The sequence below is a fragment of the Miniopterus natalensis genome, chromosome 15, assembly GCF_054644295.1.
Source record: "Miniopterus natalensis isolate mMinNat1 chromosome 15, mMinNat1.hap1, whole genome shotgun sequence".
Classification (NCBI taxonomy): domain Eukaryota; kingdom Metazoa; phylum Chordata; class Mammalia; order Chiroptera; family Miniopteridae; genus Miniopterus; species Miniopterus natalensis.
In genome coordinates, this window is record NC_142095.1 from 39,932,582 (window position 1) to 39,953,138 (window position 20,557).

General features: G+C 46.8%; 1 protein-coding gene across 1 annotated transcript in view; it reads right to left on the minus strand.

The window, feature by feature from the left end:
- The window catches only part of IL17RD (interleukin 17 receptor D), a 57,370-nt gene that overhangs the window by 16,968 nt on the left and 19,845 nt on the right, over positions 1 to 20,557 (minus strand). The window contains exon 2 of the mRNA XM_087825040.1: positions 3,492 to 3,549. Within this exon, the coding sequence (XP_087681166.1) occupies positions 3,492 to 3,549 (58 nt within the window). The remainder of the gene's footprint in view (positions 1 to 3,491; positions 3,550 to 20,557) is intronic.

Consider the following 20,557-nt stretch of genomic DNA (forward strand, 5'->3'; position numbering starts at 1 on the left):
TGCGGGGAGAACCAGCAGCCACCCCTGGCAGACGCGACCCATCATTCTTACGCTGCTTCATCTCTGTGTCTTTCTCAGCAGTTAAGCTTGAAAAGTGTCTGCTGCAAAAGGTCTTCAATTCCGTCAAGCTACCCGCCACCCCTCTGAGGTCAGGGTGCTCTCCTTTGCGGTGACACATTCACAGGCGTGTTTTCTGAGAAGCTCGCTGAGCCTGCGGCCCTCCCCCTCTCGCTGCCCCTCCCCAAAGCTGTGCCACACAATTGCCATTTTTAGGACTAAAAATGTTCCCTGGATATTTAAAGAAAATATTAGAAGAATGTAAGTCACCCAGAACTCCCCACCACAGAGGTAACTTCTAACCTCTAATGGACAGCTGTCTAAGCCTTCTAACATGCAAGCAATATTTCTCCTCTTAAATTTTCTTATTAAAGTACAACACACGTGCACTAAAACCCACCCCTCTGTTTTACAACTCCACACTGCTTTATGTCCTGCTTTCTTGTGGGACCACATTGGGTATTCTCCCATCTGCTTCAAAAACAGCCCTCTAGCCTGGCCAGCGTGGCTCAGTGGTTGAGCGTCGACTTATGAACCAGGAGGCCACGGTTCGATTCCCGGTCAGGGGACACGCCTGGGTTTCCGCCTCGATCCCCAGTAGGGGGTATGCAGGAGGCAGCCGATCAATGACTCTCATCATTGATGTTTCTCTCTCTCTCCCTCTCCCTTCCTCTCTCTGAAGTCAATAAAAACATTAAAAAAAAAAAAACCCGAACCCAGCCCCCTACATTTCAATATTACTTCTTCTGAAAAGATATTAATAATCAATAAAACTGAATTCCATTTCTGATGAGAATTCACTCTCAAAGCATTCAATATGTGTTCTCTGGGTGCAAAGAGAATTTTAGAATAGGAAAAAAAAATTTAAATATCTGGTTCAATATCCGCATTGTACAAATGAGGAAACTGCTGGGTGGCGTAGGATTCCACTGCTGACCAGCCCAGGGCCAGGACAGAAAGCAGCTTCAAGTGCTCATGCAGGGCTCTTGCCATTCCACCCTCAGCATAGTTTATTACGCAAATGAGTTCTGAATCAGAAGTATTCAGCCTGCAAAAATCCTGGCTGAGCCCAGATTCCCAGCATAAAAAAATGACAAGATCCCATCACCCCTGTAAAGTTCAAACATTTTCATTCATTAAGGTCTATAATGAAAGAGAAACCTCTGACTTCAACAGCTTTAGGAAAAGATGCATGAACAAGAGAAAATCATGGCTGTTTCCTTTGTTCATCCCTAATGCCAAAATTAGCACTCTCCAGCTTTCTGCAAATACAATTATGCAAATAAAAAGTCTAAGAATTAAGGAAATGTATTATAACCTACTCAAGCATTACCGCCTCAGAGCCTGAAGAAGAAATGAGAAATGCAACGTGAAAGGAGGCGAGGAGACCTGTGAAATTTGGTTTTGACTTAATGGCAAGATATTTTCTTTCTTTATAACATTAAATGACAAAGGAATAGAAAAGTAAGATTTTGTAGTTTAAAACCTGGTAATTGGTTCTTAACTGTTTCACAGAACTAGTAACCAGTCCACTAAGCAGTAACAGGATCTTCCTTATGGAAGAGAGAAGTATTTTTCTCAACAGAAGACAATGTACTCTACGCAGCCTGGATCCAATTATTAGCAACTCTAATGTTTTGGATTTTCGTTATAAAAAAATTATGCCCGAATGACATTTTGCCAAAATGCAACTGAACTTTAGATGTCTCAGGAGTCGATTCGAGTTGTAAATTAAATTCTAATTAAATGCTGAAGAATTAGAAAGAAAATAATGACCGAGAGAGAGGCATTGGCCAAATATCTAGTCCCATGAAGAAAACAATATGATACTTTTAAGTTTCACAGGTAGAGATCCTCTTTCACAAATCCTCCTATTAAATTAGAGATGCAAATACTTGTTTGCAGCTGACCGGAAAATTCTGAACTCTTGAATGTAATACAAGATCTGCCAGGACAGAGAACATATATTAGAAATTAAGTTTCTAACTCAAAGAAAGATCCCTTACACATGTCTTCACTTAGCTGAATTAAGTATCATGGATTTGCAAATCCTTCTTTAGAATCACAACATTTACCAGGAACATGCACACCCCTGCTCACATGGAATGACTGTTTCATCTGTAAGTCCTTGGTTAACTTAAAGACCCCCACAGTAACTATGGGCATGAATTTGACATACATACTTGTGTCTAAAAATTGTTAGAGTGTATACATCCCCTGGAAAGCCCTGCTTTAGTAGTGATCATTCCAGAGGCCTGTGACCTACACCCCTTACTTATTACATGGACTCATCACATGTCAGGGGTCACTAAATATGAATCAAGCTCCTTCTTGTCATTTTTACTTGCAAATTATGGCTCATAAGGCTAAAATGCTCACAATTCTATCTAATTACCTTCTTGGGCATGAAAGTCCAAGAGGAGGTTGTATAAGCTTAATCAGAAAAAGCACCCCCACCTTACCCTTAGGAAACAATTCAGCCAGAAAAAGTCACAAAGGGCCAAAGAGGTGCTAGCATCACAACTCCACTTGGAATAACTTCTAATATTAATAGATATTAATTACTGAGCACAGGCCAACTACAGAGGTAAGCAGTTATAATCATTACCCTGTTTAAACTTCAAAATGATGCTGAGGAACACCTTAAATTGGTTTTGCTAATCTTTGCACTTTACATGCATTAAACTACTATACTCATATGCCAAAAAAAAAAAAAAAGATACTGAGGAAGAAATTAATCTTTGTTTTATAATGAGAAAACTGAGGCTTGGAGAAGTCAAATCACCTGCCACAGTTCACAGCTGATAAGTGGGGAACTAGGGTTGGAACCCAGGCCTGAGTTAGAGACAGCCAACCAAAGGCCTCTAGGCCAATCTGGAACAGATTCACTTGGCCCACTCTGTGTTTCTGGAAATTTTTAAATAAATGCCAGTATTAAAAAATGTTCATACAAAAAATGCAAATCTCCCACTCTTCTTGGAAATCATTTCTGGCTATACTCAGGGGGAATTCCTCCAGGCCACAAGCAGCTAGAATGGAGGAGCCAGTGCTCCTCTCTAACCAGACATGGCTCTCTGGTGTGACACAGTCCCTACCACTCCCTAGAATCCTGCACTTGGGTAGCTTTGCTCATGTGACCCCTGCTGGGCCCTACAGACAGCTGCATTTGTTCTTAAGGACATGGCTATGCCCTGAGGAAATCAGGGGAGGTCTCCATACACAGCTTCTCTAAACACTACAGAGGCCACTTGACCTGTCCCAAATTCCTGAGTGGCTTAATAGAGACTGAGTCGCCCTAGCTTTGTTGACAAACCTGAGCAGGTTCAGAACATTCCTTAACCCCAAGCCCCGCAGTGCTCTTGATTAAGCAGGACTGTGTAAGTTTTAGATCACTCAAAGGGCCCCATTCCTCCGAGGTCAAGCCAGTTACTTACTGTCATATCTGAAGGTGATGTTGTGCAGCCCACTGGTTCTGCTAGCTGGCCCCACTCCCTGTTGGAAAACAAGAAAACATGATGAGGAGTGAAGCCAATCTGCTTTTCCAGCACAGATCCCAGTGGAGTCAAAACGCACACATGGCCGCGGAGGCCCAGGGTCATGCCAGTCACTGAGTGATGTCCTCACTCTTTCCACCTGACCAGGCCTTCTGGCTGCCAATCTCCCTCCAGCCCAGGAGATTCCTAACTGCCAGGCCCCAGAGGTGATGAGCACTCACTTCCTCTAAGACAATGGGAGAAGACTGCTCTCTGCTTGGGGCTTCAATAATAATTCATTAACAGTAAAACTGGGAGAGAGAGACATGAGTTGCCAGCTGGAGCTCTACCAGTTGGACCTGCTTTGAGCACTGATTGGTTATAAATTCACCTACCAGACACTCTGGTCCAAAAGCTCTATTAAACCACGACAGATAGGCAATTCCTCAAGTCTAAGGACACAGGTTTCTCATTCCAAGACCAGGAATGAGTGTGGGGACAAGCTGTTACTTTTAATGAGAAAATTCTTCACTGCTGCATCTATACCTTTGCTTGGAATATAAAGGGTGGGTCATAAAAGAAAAAGAAAGAAGATTTTAAAAGGTCTAACTCCAGCTCTCGGTGATGTGGCTGTTAGCCATCTGCATTCTTAACAGCAGGGAGAACAACTCCACCAGACTTCCCACTTTAATTACAGCATCCGCAGGGGGAGCCCCGGAATCCTCCCCTTGGCCCTGCCTGTTCCTAACCCACCATTTATCCGTCACGGGAAAGAGTTAGCTACAGATCCACCGACTCTGGCTTAACTGTTTCTGTAACAATCTGCAAATGTGCCACTCGGCATTAACTGCAGAATTCTCCAAAATATGTTAATTCTGAAATGCTAAAATGATGGGAAAATATTCTAACCACACAGCTGAAGTTTCCACTCAATAAGGGGGACGTTGGGGGAAACCATATGCTGGCAGCCCGGTATTTAATGGGCAATTGTTACACCAAGACACAGAGTGCAGAACACTCCTGACGGAGCCCCGGGTCTCAGACCACAAGCCCAGCACGTCCACAGGCTGCAGGCGTGCTCACGCGGCTCCCCTGCAGCCAGCACGCCCGCTGAAACTGTATCCCTGAGCTCAGACAGACGTGGGCCTTGGGAAAGAGAGCACAGCTGTGCAGAAAGGGACAGGCGGGACACACATACACGCCATTCTAATTACAACGAGGGGTAAGCCGTCACAGAGAATCTAAATCAACATGACGCGCCAGCCCAGGGTCTCCTGGGGCTCCCCTTCCTCCTGTCGCCCTCCTTCTCCGGCTTCCCTCTTCCACCCTCCCTTCCCCGACATACACAAGGTTCCAGAATCTCTCACCTGACCCGAAACACTTTGGAAGGCGCGGTTACCTTATTAAAAGCCTAGGCTCTGCCGTAACTGCTTAGAGACGAGGCCAGTCTGTGCAACTAGAGGACGCCCGACTTCCAGGTGGCCAAGACCAGAGCGACAGAACCAGGCAGGAGACCAGGAGACAGTGCCGTCCCCACAGCCCTTCAGCAATGTCCAAGAACCCAAACTGCACCCTGCTCCTCCCGTGCAAACCCTGAGGACATAAATTAACTCAGCGTCTATTATGAGCTGGACATGATGCTACGGATGGCGGTGAGCAGAGCAACCACTGTCCCTGCCCTCAGGGGCGAAGCAGCTCAAAGAAGAGTAACTAGGTACGTGGATCACATGCAGGGCACACAGACAAATCTCAAACCACACCCGACCCTCCGGGAACTCTCGGTGTGGATGGCCCACAAGGTATATGAAGAGGGGGAAAGAGCCGGCCACAAAGAAGCACACGGTATGTGAAACGCCACAGTCAGAGCCTCGGTGAGGATGACCCACAGGTAAGGGTGACCCACACCAGGAGTTTAAAAGAGGGAAATAACCGAGCTAGGATGGAGAGGGAAAGGGAGCGTCATGGGAGGGAAACAAAAATGCTATCCAGAGGCCAAGGTAAGTGCCTCCAGCTGATACCAAAGACAAACCACTTCACCCCAGTGGGCCCAGGCCTCCTCAACTATTTTTTTACACAGACAGTTTGCACAACGCCCCCCTGGGAAGGCTGTAAGGAGGACCTCGTGAAGCCACGCAGGAGCAGCACTTTTCAAAAGGGAAATGCGTTCTGTTTAACAGCCTGCTCCACGGTACATAGCACTCTGGTGACCAATCACCTTACTTGTAGGACTTTGTCAGCTTTTCATTTTTTTCTTGCCCTCCCTGGAATTCTATTGCAACATGTTTTTAACAGATCATTAAGCGCTTGCAATGAGCAATGCTTTGTGGAAAGGAGCCCAAGACAGTGAAATGTGCTATATCGTTCATACTAGGGCCTAAATTCCTCCACGTAAGGTCTCTGTGATGTGCGTGGGGCTGTTCCAAATGAACCGGCCTCAGAGGATGGCGGGGCTCGCATGTGGCATCCTTCACTACCCACTGGGCATCCCACCTTGTCCCTGATGAGCTGGGCTCTTGGTCCTGAACCAGACCTGGGTCCTGACCTCAAGGGACTCTGGCCACCAAGGTGATCTCCTAATGTGCAAATCTGCCCTCATTCCTTAGCTCCAAGCCCGCCACAGGCTTCCTGTGCCTCCTGAACCACCCTTGGTGTGTTGCTCCTTCCTACCCTCTTCCGAACCCCTCTGGGCACTGCACTGCAGCCGGTTCTCAAGCACTTCCATATTCCCATTCTGGAAGGGCATTCTGCCCTTCGTAGCTCCCCCATGGCCTTCCCACCTCAGCCTAGCCCCTATCACACTGTGCTCCTGACATATCAGCCTGCCTGATGTATACTCACTTGACGGGGCCACAGCAATTCCACTGGCATGGCCCATCTGCTGATGTAGATATAAAATGGTAATTCTAATTCCACAGAAAACCAGGTACCAAAAGACCCTATGACCATCCAAGCCTGGTTATGGAGCTTGGAAGCAAGAGATACCATCACAGGTACCAGCTCTTGTGTGCACTGTGAAGACCTTTCACTCTTGGAAGCCACAGAGGGTCTGGCTCCTCAGTGCATGCATCAGACTGAGGGTGACTAGACTGTCCTCAGCTCATACCCAAATAACGTTGGCCCTGCTCCTGAACCCTCAGAAGCCTGAGAAACGGTGTACCCAGGCTAGCCCACAGCACTACTGCTTCCTTTACAGCACCCCCAAGCATGCCCACATCACAATCCCCAGAACCCATAAATGCCATTTTACACAGCAAAAAGAACTGTGCAGATGTTACTAATTTTAAGGCTCCTGAGTTCAGGAGATTATTCTGGATTATCCAGGTGGGCTCAAGGTAATCACAAAGGTCCTTATACAAGGGAGACAGGAAGGCAGTGTGAGAAGGAGATGTGATAATGGAAGCAGAAGGCAGAGACAGACAGACAAGACATTGATTTAAAGGTGCTATGCTACTGGTTTTGAAGACAGAGGGAGAAGGGGCTAATGAGCCAAGGAATGCAGGCAGCCTCTAGATATTGGAAAAGGCAAGAAATGCATTCTCCCTAGAGCCCCCAGGAGGAGCCAGTCCTGCTGAAGCCTTGAATTCAGCCCCACAATACTCATTTTGGAATTCTGACTTCAAACACTTTAAGATAATAAATTTGTGCTGTTTAAGCCACTAAATTTGTGGTAACTTATTACAGCAGCAACTGAAAGCTAATATACACATATAATTTCTGCTGTGATAAGAACAAAATGGATCTCAATGTCACACACGCCCCGACCAGTCATCACACACACACGCACGGCAAACTGATCACCTGTCACTGCACCCTCTCCCACCCTGGCTGCAGGCAGACATGGAACACTCGTCTATCAGAGCTGCTGCTTGAGACTTTGCCATCCTAGATACAGGCTTCCATGGGCCAACCTGGGCTTATGTGGGGTAGAAGGGTGGTTAACAGAACGGGCTTTGGGAGTTGCACAGATGTGTGTTCAAATCTGTGCAATTTTGCAGCTGTGTGACCTTAGGTAAGCTTCTAAACCTTCCTGGGCCTCATTTCCCTGAGCTATATATGAAGTGTTGGAATAAAACTTCCTGGAAAGGGTTGGTATGGGGGCTCTGAGTGATGACACATATCCAGTGCTCTGCACAGCATCTGACACACATTGAAATGGTTATTTCACCATTCCTGCGAAGATTCCTGCCCTAATAAACAACATGAAAGTATCCTCTACAAGGGGGTACATGAGGCAGACAGGGGAAAGCTCACAGGAAGTGGCATCTTCAGGTATGATCTGTCCCCAGCATCCAGACCTTGGGGGTGCTGTGGGGGAAGAGGCAGACGGACAGGTGGCAGAAGGCACTAACCACCAGACTAAGAAATGTGTTCTACTAATGGTCTTGGTGGGAACTGAGCGACCCAGCGACTCCATCGCTGATGAGTGCTCAGACTGGACCAGATAAGGGAGACTAAAGGCAAAAGGCAAAGTGACCAGGGCAGCTCCCTACACCCCCACCAATACTTGCCCCACAGTCCCTGGCCTGGCACATAGTCAGCCCTTGATAAACATTAGTGTTCTGTCTGAAGCCAGGTAATACACACAGAGGATGCAGGAGGAGCCAGCTTGGTACGACAGGGTGATTTATGGGCTTAGAATCGAGGCCCACACTAAGAACACAGATAAGGCAACTTACAAAGACTGGTCAACAGCTTTGGAAGCTGTTCTTCAGGAAACAATTCCAAGCTTTTAGCTACTACACCGGTTTTGATATTTAATAAGCTGACAATTAAGAATACTTGTTTGTTGCCTGTTCCTGAAAAACTATAAATGCCAAGTGCTGTGACCGCAGGGTGTCACATCCTCAGTTCATTAGCCACCCCCATTTGCTGCCCCGACAGACGTTTTTAATTTGCTCCAGTGCGAGCTACGAAGCAAGGCCCAGGTGCCTAGACTCAGCTGTGAACACCACGGTGAGCAGGGAAGAGAGCAGCTAACAGGAACGTAATGGAGAAAACATCTCTTACTCAGGAAGGAGAGGGGGAAAGGGGAAACCCGTAAGTGCTCTAAAGGAATAAAGCTCAGACGGCAAAAACCCACAGCGCGCTCCGCCCGTGGGGCAAAGCAGCAGAGGCCTGGACACAGCCAGCCACGGGCGGGATCCACGGAGCGGCCAGCACCACCCCCAGGGGCCACCAGACGGCCGATTTCCTGAGGGGCCCTCGGGGATTCTGGGCCGTTAAGACGCTGACTTCCCAGAGCAACGTTACCCATCCAGCTCCGAAACAGCTGAACTGCCATTTTGGAAATATGCATTTTGAAAAGGACTGTGCTGCCCAGCGGGGGGTGGCTCAGCGGTTGAGCGTCGACCTAGGATCCAGGCGATCGGGGTTCGATTCCCGGTCAGGGCACATGCCCGGGTTGCGGGCTCAACCAATGACTCTCTCATCATTGATGTTTCTATCTCTCTCCCCCTCTCCTTTCCTCTCTCTGAAATCAATAAAGATATATTTAAAAAAAGAAAAAAAGAAAAAAGAAAAGGATTGTGGCTAATTATAGCGCCCCCTTCTCCAATAGCAGGCAGGCCAAACAGTAAGGCTTAACCAAGACCGGTTTCAGGTCGATTAAGGGGCTTCCACAAAGCTGGTAATGTTTTAGGGAGCTGACTCCGGGTGAAATATATGAAAGGCATTGGTCAGAAAGAACAGAAAAGGGTGGGGTTTTTTATAGGTATGCTGAGTAATTGACTAAAACTAAGGCCAATTCTCTATTTTCCATAACATCTCCTCCATCTTGGGTTTCCAGTGTGTCAACGAGATTAAAAAGACAGACAGCTCTGTGAGGCTTAAAAATGAACAATGGGACAGGCGCTTTCTCCCTACGACCAGTGGACATGGTGAGGGCAAGAAGCAGACCGTGGGGTCAATTTATTCCATGCAGGTTCAGATGGTTTCATAAACGAAGACAGATCGCACTTACTTCAGTTCAAACCTTTAACTTAAATAAAATAAAAAAAAAGTCAGCAAAGGCAGAGAAGCCCCAGGTGATGTAAGCCAAGGAGAATGCTGGCAAACCCAGAACACAGGGAAAATAAATCACAGAGCCAGCTTGCGCCTGGATCTATTCAAGATATTCGCTCCACATTCCGGGGAGCTGTACTGCCTCACTCCCCATCTAGATGCAACCAGCTTCAGAAACGAAGGGTGCCAGCCAGCTGTCTGACTTGGGGAGGGGAGGTCCTGGATGTCTAGCGGGGAACACACAAGCTCTGGGGGAGTGCCGGTGGGTTCCCACCAGCAATTACCACGTCGGCCCAAAAAGACCCAGAGATCTTAAGCTAATTAAAGAGATTTGCTCAAGGAGGTAGGAAATCACCGCTCCAAAGCATCGCCTGTGCACCAGACCAAAGCCGTAATCATGATTCATCTCTGACATGTTGCTAATCAGCACACACATGTTCCTAATTTCACGCTCCCCAAAGGAAAGCTGAAGGGACAATTGTTTCTGAGCTCTAACACAGAGCCAGCCTATGCCAAGTTACCATGTGTCCTACTTATCAAACTGAGAGCTTGAGTTTTTATCTGAGCTGCTTTCCCTAGTCCACCCTCCACCCCCCACCCCCCACCCCCACCAAGGAAATCCATTCACTAACAATAAAGATGTGGTAGGGCTTTTATGAGTTGTTTCTCAGATAGCAACTTTTCTTCTTTCATTTTTTTTTTAGTTGAGAACTAATTGACATATGACATTGTATACGTTTAAGGCATACAATATTTGATACATTTATATATTACAATATGATAGCAACTTTTCTGTATGGTGGTGGCCTGAATGGAATTTAATATATTTTAAAATGTCCTTCCCTGCTGCAGACTTTATGATTTTTGTATTGCTTTACCACAGAAACACGCACATGAAGTGAAAGCCCAGACACACACACACACACACACACACACACTGACTTTTCCCCTGTGTTTAAAAACAAAACAAAGATCTGCAGCCTCCTTCGTTTTTACAGAGCAAAAGCCCAAGTACTTTGTCCAATTAGTGTGTTAAGGATCTGGACTGTGTGCTCTCCCGTGGCTGATACTCACAAATAGACAGGATTGTTCCACTTTTCCAATTCTCAAAACGTTAAAAGCAAGCTATAAAACATGCCTCTGGACAGAGAGCCAGACCTTTCCCCTCCACTGCACACACCACTCCCATCCACTCAAATGAGAACCGCATGTTAGAGAACTGGCATCTTAAAGGTAACAGTCAGCCCATCTGCAGTTTCAAAAGCACACACAGACAGACAACTCACAGACAGATTAACCGGCTTTCTGTAAATACTGGGTGGGAAGAGAACAACCCACTACCCAAACGCCTACCCTCGCAGAAAAACAGCTCCCTGCTCCTCTCACTTGGCTGTTAAAGGTAGTTACAAAGACTTCACTGCAGAGGGCAAAATAGTGATTAGACAATAGAGGAAAACGTAAAGCTATAAACATGATTGTTATGCCTAAGCTCAGAGGAAATGTTCAGATCAAAACAAAATTACTAATAAAAAGCCTTAGGACCACACAGAGAGTGTGCACTGAATTGTGCCGACTTCAAATACCGTTTCCGAGGCCCCGGGATGGAGTCTCCAAATACTGTATCACATCTGGAATTCTGCTTTTACAGCACAAATGCCTGCAGAAGTGGGGGATTGTGATGTTGCCATGGGGACCCAGCCTCCTCCAGCCAGGCGGGTCCCCAGTGTGCCCCACACATGTGCTTCCTTCAAGGTGGATTTCGCATATTTTGAAATTATGGAAGTCCGCCCTTTCAGGCTTTAGTGCTAATCGGAACATCACAGGCTATGCTGGAAAGCAAGGCGACCCCTTCTGTCAGCCTATTATTTCTGTCCACATGGTGGTCTTGTACAGAAAAGCCTCCTTAAAATAACAGTGGGAAGCAGCAAGTCAACATTAGACCCCTTTTCAAAAGTTATTTGTGGCTCGCCCCCCTTCCTCTCCGAGGGAGACGGGCTTCAAGCATCCTTTTAAAACTCTCTTGTTCCCTGGCTGCAAAAATTCGAGTCCACCTGTGCACAAAGCTGCCTCCCACTGCCTGCGCATGGGAGGGACCCCAGGCTCAGGCCCCTCGGTCGCCAGAAATCAGCCACTGATGTCATCCCAACAGGGCTTCCAGCCAAGGCAGGGGGTCTGCACTTTTGTTGATTACCTGTTGTTGTGAAGGGGAAAGGGTACCTAGAGCCCATAGTTGAGTCCTGTGAGAAACATTCCTTATCCAATTTCCTCAGAAACATCTTACACAATTTGGAGGCATTCCCAGAGCTCCCCAAGGCCACTGGGGGCTTCAAAGGTCCCAGGTCCAAAGCTATGTTTAGACATGAAGAACCCAGAGACCCCACTTAGTAATGAGGGGGGTACATCTAGGCTTCCCTAGAATGCAACCTCTCCAACAGACCCTTCCAGGTGTGAATTCAGATACACACATCTGCAATGTAACTCCCGTTAGGTGCTGGCAAGCCCCCCCCCCCCCCCCCCCCCCCGTCACTCCGCATCCTGCCAGAGTCCTACCTCCCTAAGACCCTAGCTGGCTCAAAACAGATCAAGACCCTCATCACTCTTTCCAGGAGATTCTCCCATCAGTTCTGACTCAATTGTTCCAAGCCCAAGCAATAGCGACCCTTCTAATAAGTATCCGCCTCTCTAGGAAGGGAATTGGCCTATCCAGAGGTGAAGGGACAGTCACCAAGCCCCTTAGGCAGATGCAGAGGGTTGAGGCCTCCAGGTTTTCAGCCCTGCCCTGGCTCAGTGTGACCTCGTGGTTGAACCATTTCTATCTAGTCTCTTAGATACCACATCCCAAAACGTCCCTCTGAGATGCAGCTGGGTTTGTGAACATGTATCTGTGTAAGTGCACACACACCCAGCCACACAGAAAAAAGAAAAAGAAAGAAAAAGCACCAGGAAGTCAGCAGCTCCAGCTCCAGGTGTTAACACTTAGCGCATCCTGCCCAGCCCCCTCCAGCTGGAGGCTGGCCGCCTGGGAGCCGGACACAGCAATTAGGCCCTTCCCGGGCCGGGTGCCTTTGTCCCTTCCCTAACATCATTAGTGTCTGACTTCCTGTGCACAACGGGGCCTCCCGGGGGGCAATCGCCGGCTGACCGGGGCAAGGCATTAGACTTCCTTTGTCAAAGACCCTCAAATGTTAACAAGCATGTGAACAAGCTTCTCCTCCCCCACTCCCCACCTCAGTCACTCCTCCAGCCCCGCAAACACTCAAGGGGCAAAACTCTCAACAGTCTTGGTTCTCCCAGGCTCGTGGGAATCCGAGTTACTTGAGAGAAATAGCAAGTCACCGAGTCAACTTCTTAGTCATTCCCCTACAAGCATAAGTCAGTCCCATTTACTGAGTGCCCCCTGGTTACCAGGACCATGTCACCTGTCTGGCATTAACGAGGGTGAAAATAAACAAAGGTGAAGGTGCTCAGAGGACATGAGTCCCACCCAGGCTGTGCAACAACCAGCCCAGTGCCCCCATAAGCACGGGCATCCCATTCACAGGTGCCCATGGGCTGAAGTGCAAGACGTAAGGATGTGCTGAAGGTCTGAGAAACATCTCGAGGCTTTTGAACGTTGATCAGATCTGAAAGTGGGGAGAGTGTGAGCTGCAAAATAGCTGCAATGCTGTCACTATTCCTCTGTCAGCAGTACTGTCACCACCAGGGTCACAATCACCGAAATCCTCTCATTTACCCTGCATCCCTCCCAACAGAGGGTCTTGGCTGTTTATTTGGAGACACAGATGTCTTTTGAGAATCTGGTGAGAGCTGGGGCATGCATACAAGTTTGCACATAATACCTCCCGAGGCTTTGGGACGCCTGAAATCCATCCAGGTCCCTCACACGTCTGCCTTACCAATAGCTGGGTAGCTTAACAGCAGGCCTGTAGAAAGACATCGTGAGTGGTTTAGTGATCAAGAGGGAAACTTTGGCAATTAAAAACAAAATCCAAATGGTGGAGTGAGGTGATTGGAAGTAAAATCTGTTTTAAATAAAACTGTAGATTAATGCCTCAACTGTAATCCTTTATAGGTCGTATTTGTTACAACTCAGTAATGAACATTTTGTCCAAGATGTTGGGACTCATGAACGTTATAAAGGAGCAATATAAAATGCAACTACTTCTGCTGTTAAGCACATGAGTCCATTAAGAGAGACTAGGCTATCACTTTTCAGATCACAGGTGACAAATGTCATGTCTGCAGTCAGTTTCACTGAATCAAGTTAAAAAATAAACAACGTGGCTAATTCTTATTCCTTTGTTCCCACCCTTAAATGGGAAGGAATATACTCAGAGTATGCAGAAGACAGAACAGCTGCTTTCCCCACTCCTGCTCAGTAACTGCCTCTGCAGGCTACGGTGTTTGTGGTCAATACACAAAACTGGGTTAGGTTTTAGGTGCCCTGTAAAAACATTTGCCTGCCCAAGAGCCACTACGGAGGATAATCTAAAACTCTGATTTTCCAAAATGAAGAATAAGTTATGGCTCTGACTTCTCCAGACATACCAAAACTCATTTCAAGCCTCAAAAATAAAATGTTGGTAGAGAAAGGACACCATCGCTTTCATGATGCCAAGTCCCCCACAAGTTTATTTTGATGAACCTCACAAGTTTCAAAGGGTAAGTCATTTCACTATTGGTTCTGATTTTTACCGTTTGCCAAACTAGTGTTAAAATAGTAGACAATCGGAAGGATATATTCAAGCACTAATGAGCCCTGCAACTTCAGGTCTCCCCACTCCTTGGATGGAAGCCAGCAGTCTGCCCTTAAACCATAAGCAATAAATCTAGAAGACTCTTTTTTCCTAATTTCCCAGTGATACCACATGGAATTCCCATTAAAGCACACACATGCAAACACACACACAATGACATACCAATTAAATCACTGTGTGATTCAGGCCAGGAAATAATTGTGTTTGCCAAGAAGTATTCAGCTTTGTTTTCATTTCCTTGAACAGCTAAAATGTCATTCTGAGAAGGAGTTCCAAAGAATGATATAAAAATGAAGTCTCACCGTCTTGGTCAATTTCAGATTTAGATAAGTGTTCCTTGTGGGTGAAGGAAGCAGTGCAGAGTTCCCAGGAATGAAGGTCTCCCTGCACCCCCTCTCCGAGGTCTCCTGGCATGATTGGTATAGAAAGGTAAATTAGAAAAAAAGCAAATTTGTGTGAGGCAGACAAGGCAAATGGAACAGCAGGCAGGAGCACACTTCCTCCCCGGCCAAGTGGCCTCAGTGGGTTCCTGCCCCTCTCCATTGGGGCGGAGGAAAGCTAATGCCACTCACAACCTTCTAGGCCAGACAACAGGAAGAAATCAACGCACCTGTCCCCTTCACTGGGCTTCCCATGGAGAAATGTTTACAGAATCAAAGCAATATGATGGAAATAAATTAGAAGCCCATAAAACCTTTTTTTTAAAAAAATGTTTTTATTGCTTTTAGAGTGAGAGGAACGGAGAGGGAGAGAGAGAAAGAAACATCAATGTGAGAGAGAAACATCAATTGTTTGCCTCCTGTAAACCCTCAACCTAGGTATGTGCCCTGACCGGGAGTCGAACCCACGACCTTTCAGTGCACAGGACGACACTCAACTAACTGAGCCACACCAGCCAGGGCAGCCTGTAACCTTTTGTCATGAAGTTAGGGTGACATAGAGACTTAAAAGATTAAAAGCAGTGATTAAGAATTTTAAAAAATAAAACAAAATATGGGAGGTCCAAAGGTTCTGGTTAAAATAATTTCAAACTAAGACTGAGGGGCTGTGTGGACATGGATCCAGGCAGTCAGAGCAGCAGCAGTGCTTTGTGGGGCCCAGAGCCAGTGCACTCACAGGTCCCTGAGGAGGAAAAGCCCCAGATGGGCAGGGCCGACCCAGGGCTCGGTGGGCAGGGAGCCGAGACGTGTACCGTGTCCTGTCTGCCACTCCCCCAACTGCCCACGAGGCGTGTGATATTCAGTGGTTCTCAAATAGCAGAGCCTAAGAGTGGGTTTTCAAGTTTCTAGAAAAGTTGTAGGCTTTTCTTTTGAAGGGGGCCTTTTTTATTTTTATAAATATAACAAATGTAAGGCAAAGGAAAGGCAAGAGGTGATGGGGGGAAAAGAAAAGAGCACACAAAGAGCCAAACGGAGGAGGGGGCCCTGGGTAGAGCAAAACAATTCATTTCAACTGGAGGAAGGCAACACGTGTGGTGCAAATGATGCTGAGATGGGGGATGAGACGTGGGAACCTGGGGGTCCCGTCTGCTGCCGCTTCCTTGGTTAAGTGTGTGGTGACACCATCGTCTAAGGTCAAGAGGAAAAGAGGGAGAATTGCCCGTTTGAAGAGAGAGGAACAAGTGTGAAATCTTCAGGTCAAAAAGCAAACTTACAGAGAAGTGTCTTGGGAAGTTTACGCATTGTTTACTCATGAAAAACCTCAGCTAATGCCCCAGCATTTATCAACAGATGTCTCAAGGCCTAGAAACATGCTTTACACTGGGAAGGCCATTTTGAGTGATTTGAGAGCTAAGCCTCTTCCAGGAGTTCACAAGTCCTTTTGGAAAACAAAGCTAAAAGACAAAAACTTAGAGTCCATAACACTATACCTTATAGAATGAATGCGCTAAGTTATGCAACTGAGCTCCGAGTGAAATAGGGTTTCAGAGAAGGGGCCATAAACAGAGGAAGGCTCATCAAGGACGTGTCTTCAGAGAAGAGGCAGGTCCCTCGCCCCTCGCCGGGCCCCAGGGGCGTCGTGTGTTGAGGTGGGGAGGGGAGGCCACTGTAAGGAGGTGCAAACTCAGGCAGCACCTGTGACGTCTACACTGCCCACAAGGGACAAGTTCAATAAACGGCTGCGACCCCTCGGGATGATTCAGAGCCCTCCCCCTCAGCCAGAACAGACACGTCCTGCAGCCCTGGAGTAACTGGCCCAACACCCTGTCCCTTCCATGCTCAACACCCCTACCCGGCTGGAAGCATGGGCATCACAGGGGTGGGGTGGATGGTGGGCTCAGTTTTGCGTAGGGTGCATCCTGGAGGCAGACAAGCCCTGAACAAAGTGGTCCTTACCGATGTGGGCACGAGCCTGACCTGGCAGGCAGGAGCTCAGGGGAAGGGTCTCTGATCCAGGCCGGGGTGGCAATGGGGCAGGCTGAGAGTGAGGAGAGAGGAAAGAGGCAATAAAACAGCAGCATCAAAGGATGAACCGAAAGGACCAGAGAGTTGAATCAAAGGCATGAGTCAGGCCTCAGGGCCTGCAGACTGGAGGGGCCACTGATAAAACAGAAAAGTCTGGCTGGGGTCTCACTGCGCACATCCTCTTATTTTCAAGGTAGGCCAGCCTCCCTGCCCCGAATACAGACGGAAGGCATTTAGGGAAGAGGAAGGGGTGTCCCGAGCATCCTCCACTTCCAACTTGTATCTTATCTCCCCTTCAGGACAAAGAATGTCACCAACTTTTGGAATGAGTGCCACGGGGTCTCCAGGTGGACGTCTCCATCAGCATCTCTGCGGCCCCCCTGTCACGGCTGCACCCCTTGCCTTTCGGGTCTACACCTGCGGTAAACCAGCTCGTGCTCTCAGGTAGAGCTCCTAAATACAGGGAGGAAGAGCGCTCAGAAACAAAGGCCCTTTGTTAGCTTTTACCAACTTTTCATCAAAATTCCTGAAGATCAGGATCACCAAATACAATCTTTACAATCTGACATCGACACAAAAGGACAGATACTGTAGGATTCCTCTTATGAGGTGCCTAGCGTCGTCAGGTTCATGGAGACAGACAGTGGGATAAAGGGGTAGAAGGGGTTGGGGAGGGGAGAGGGGGGAGGTGGTGTCTGAGTGCAGAGACGCAGTTTAGGAAGAAAGTTCTGGAGGTGGATGGTGGCGATGGTTGCACAGCTATGTGAATGCGCTTAATGCCACTGAACTCAACACTTAAAAGGGTTAAAATGGTAAACTGTATGTATATTATACCACAATTAAAGAAAAACAGGTTTTGAGCAGAAAAATAACAGTAATAAAACAGTGTTGTAGCCATGTCTGCAGGAAGAATCAGGAAGGTGGACAACTGGAGCTCAGGGGCCAGGGCTGCAACCACGGGCGTCCAGCTGTGCGGTGAGAAGGGGGGCGACGGTGGGAAGATGATGAAAGGACTTGTTGGAGAGGCATTTTTAAGAAAAAATGGCGGGACTTCGTGACAAATGTGAAATATTCCAAGGCAACTTGAGGGCTCCTATTTTGGGAACCTGGAAGATTAGTAATTTTACAGAATAGAGAGAACACCGGGGAAGGAGAATCTTTTCTCTTTTAAGGGAGATGTAGAAAAAAACAGTGAGGGTGGGGTGACTACAGGGTATCTTTTAATACTGAATATTTTGGAAGTGTAGGTTAGAAGGCAGGAAGGCATGCAGGAAGGCAGACTACAGAACCTCAAGGACAGATGGGCTAACAGGAGGAATAAAGAAGAACGCAGGACCAGGAGTTGGGCTTTGTGAAGACTTACCCACAGTTAGGGTACATGAGGCGGGAACAGAAAAAGTGAGATTGACAAAACAAAAGAGGAAGCAGAAAAGGCCATTAGGCAAAGGAGAATGAAGTAAAATTAAAATAAAGAATATAAAATAAAGAAAGAAAGAATATCAAATAGGTATAAGCAAAAGAATGTCAAGATGGATCTTTTCAACATGAAAACCACCTTTCTGATTATACAGATCCCTGAGCAAGCACTTATACTGATGGATCATTTAGAACAGCTCCTCCATATAAATTCCCAAGTCTTTGGCTGCTGTTCAGACTCATCCCTGGTTTCCCGTAAAAGTAGGAAGCATATTATAAGAACCGTCCAAATGAAATCTTTTCATATGTTTGGAAACTTAGAAAACAAGCTGACTGGCGCTGGAAAAGGCACTGAGACGACTTTCGGTTCACTGTCTGGGTTTAGTGCGCACGCATCACAGTAGCATCTGGAGGCAAAGCTACCCTCCCAGCTCAAGACCCTGGAATCTCCCAGGTCATGAAGAAGAAGACAGCACCCCAAGTCCCAGTGCTCCCCCATTTCTGCTCAGGGCTTTACAGTTTGAGCCACTGTTAAATTAGCAAAACCTTTCTGCAGTTTTTAAAACAATGCTATCTGAAGAATGTAGGGGCAACCAGCATTGAACTAATCACTAGTTTTAAGTCAGGTAATTTTTTTTTTTAACCAAATACTTAACCAACTGGTCTAATAGCCTACATTCAAAATAACCAACAATTTCTCAGAACTCAAAGAAAAATAGACGTTCAAAAAAGATAAGCTTGCTCGGCTGGCATGGCTCAGCGGTTGAGCGTCAACCTAGGATCCAGGAGATGGAGGTCTGATTCCTCCTGGTCAGGGCACATGCCCTGGTTGTGGGCTCGATCCCCAGCAGGGGGCATGCAGGAGGCAGCCAATCAGTGACTCTCTCTCATCACTGACGTTTCTCTCTCTCTCTGTCCCTCCCCCTTCTTCTCTATGAAATCAATAAAATATACTTAAAGGGGAAAAAAAGATACGCTAGAACATTATTGGTATAACTCAAAGTTATCAAGTTAAATTTCAATTCAGGCAAATCATTTTTTATCCAAAGCTCATGCAAACTGTACATTTTTGCACAAGGCACAAATACAAACATTAATTTTCACACTATCATGCTTGGGATGTTATTCAACACCTGCCCACCCACAGCACTCACAGGCTGGTGGATCAATTTTGGCTTTGCAGCTCTAACAACCTTCTCTCCCAAAAGTAGGGGAATAAACAAAGCTGAAATGTGATCATCTCCGAAATTTGATTCATCTCTGAGAAGAGGCCTACAGGAATATTACACCTCTTGAGTTTATTTCCAGACACCCAGAGTAGCTCTAGAGAAGGCATATTTCAGGAAGCAGTAACTACTACACTGGTTAAATGCTTATCGCTAATGAACATTTATTGGGTAGTAACGGAGCTATGACCCTCATAACTTAACCACACTATACTCATGTCTTCCTGACGGTAAACTTCAATTCATAAACATAATTTCTAAGGGCATAAAAAAGAACTTAGGCAATCGCCAGTTTGAAAAGAACCATGTCATCTCAGAAGTTTCCCAATGTAGCAAATGTCTCCTTATCTCCTCTATAAAAGTTTGACACTCTTTTGAAATTCTCCCCATAAAAGTAGAACTCCATGGGCCAACATCCTAGTAGGCTGATATTAATGAAAGATTAACCTCATTTTCGTAGCAACAGTAAGCTTCTAGAAGGTTTGCCTCCCTAAGAAGAAAACAGACACTATCTGATGAGAGAAATACAGGTTCCACTGCAGACCTTTGGGCTCTCAGATCTGGACCATCATAATCTGACTGTGTCTACTAAGAGGGCATGGCATGGTAGCAAGAGCAGGAAAGACAGACCAGGGCTGTGGGACCCCGGCCCCAACACTTAGAGCCGAGAAAGCAGAAAAGTTTCTAAAGGGACACTTGGAGCCCTCACTCCTCCCTTCCCCACCCCCACCAAAACAACCATAAACTTTCAGCACCTCTGAAAGGCTTCAAGAGAGGCAGAAAGGAGACCATGTTGGTCTAGCCAAGGACCTTCGAATCAGTGCAATTTCTTTCTTTACAGTTTTATTAAAATATGCAAGCACAGTACTTATAAACAAAGGAGTCATTTCAGTTTTTGCTTGGAAAAATGGGAGCCAATACATTCCTTCTGGGAATTCAGGGTAAGAGCTTTGCAAAAACAGTGTCCAGATGTGCTTAAAAATTCAGTCTGTTCCTTCTTTTGGGGAGGAGTGGAGGGAGAAACAAAGGGCAAGAGAGACATTTTATTAAAAATGGAAAAGGTCATTGATTTTTCTTTGCTCTCATACTAACCTGGCCTCTGCTGACAAACCACACAGAGCACCTGAGGCAGGACCACTGAGGTGTCTCCGCCAAAGGCTGCAGGGGGCCCGGCCTGGCTGACCACAGGGCTGCCAGCCTGAGCCTCTGGCCTTCTCTAACTT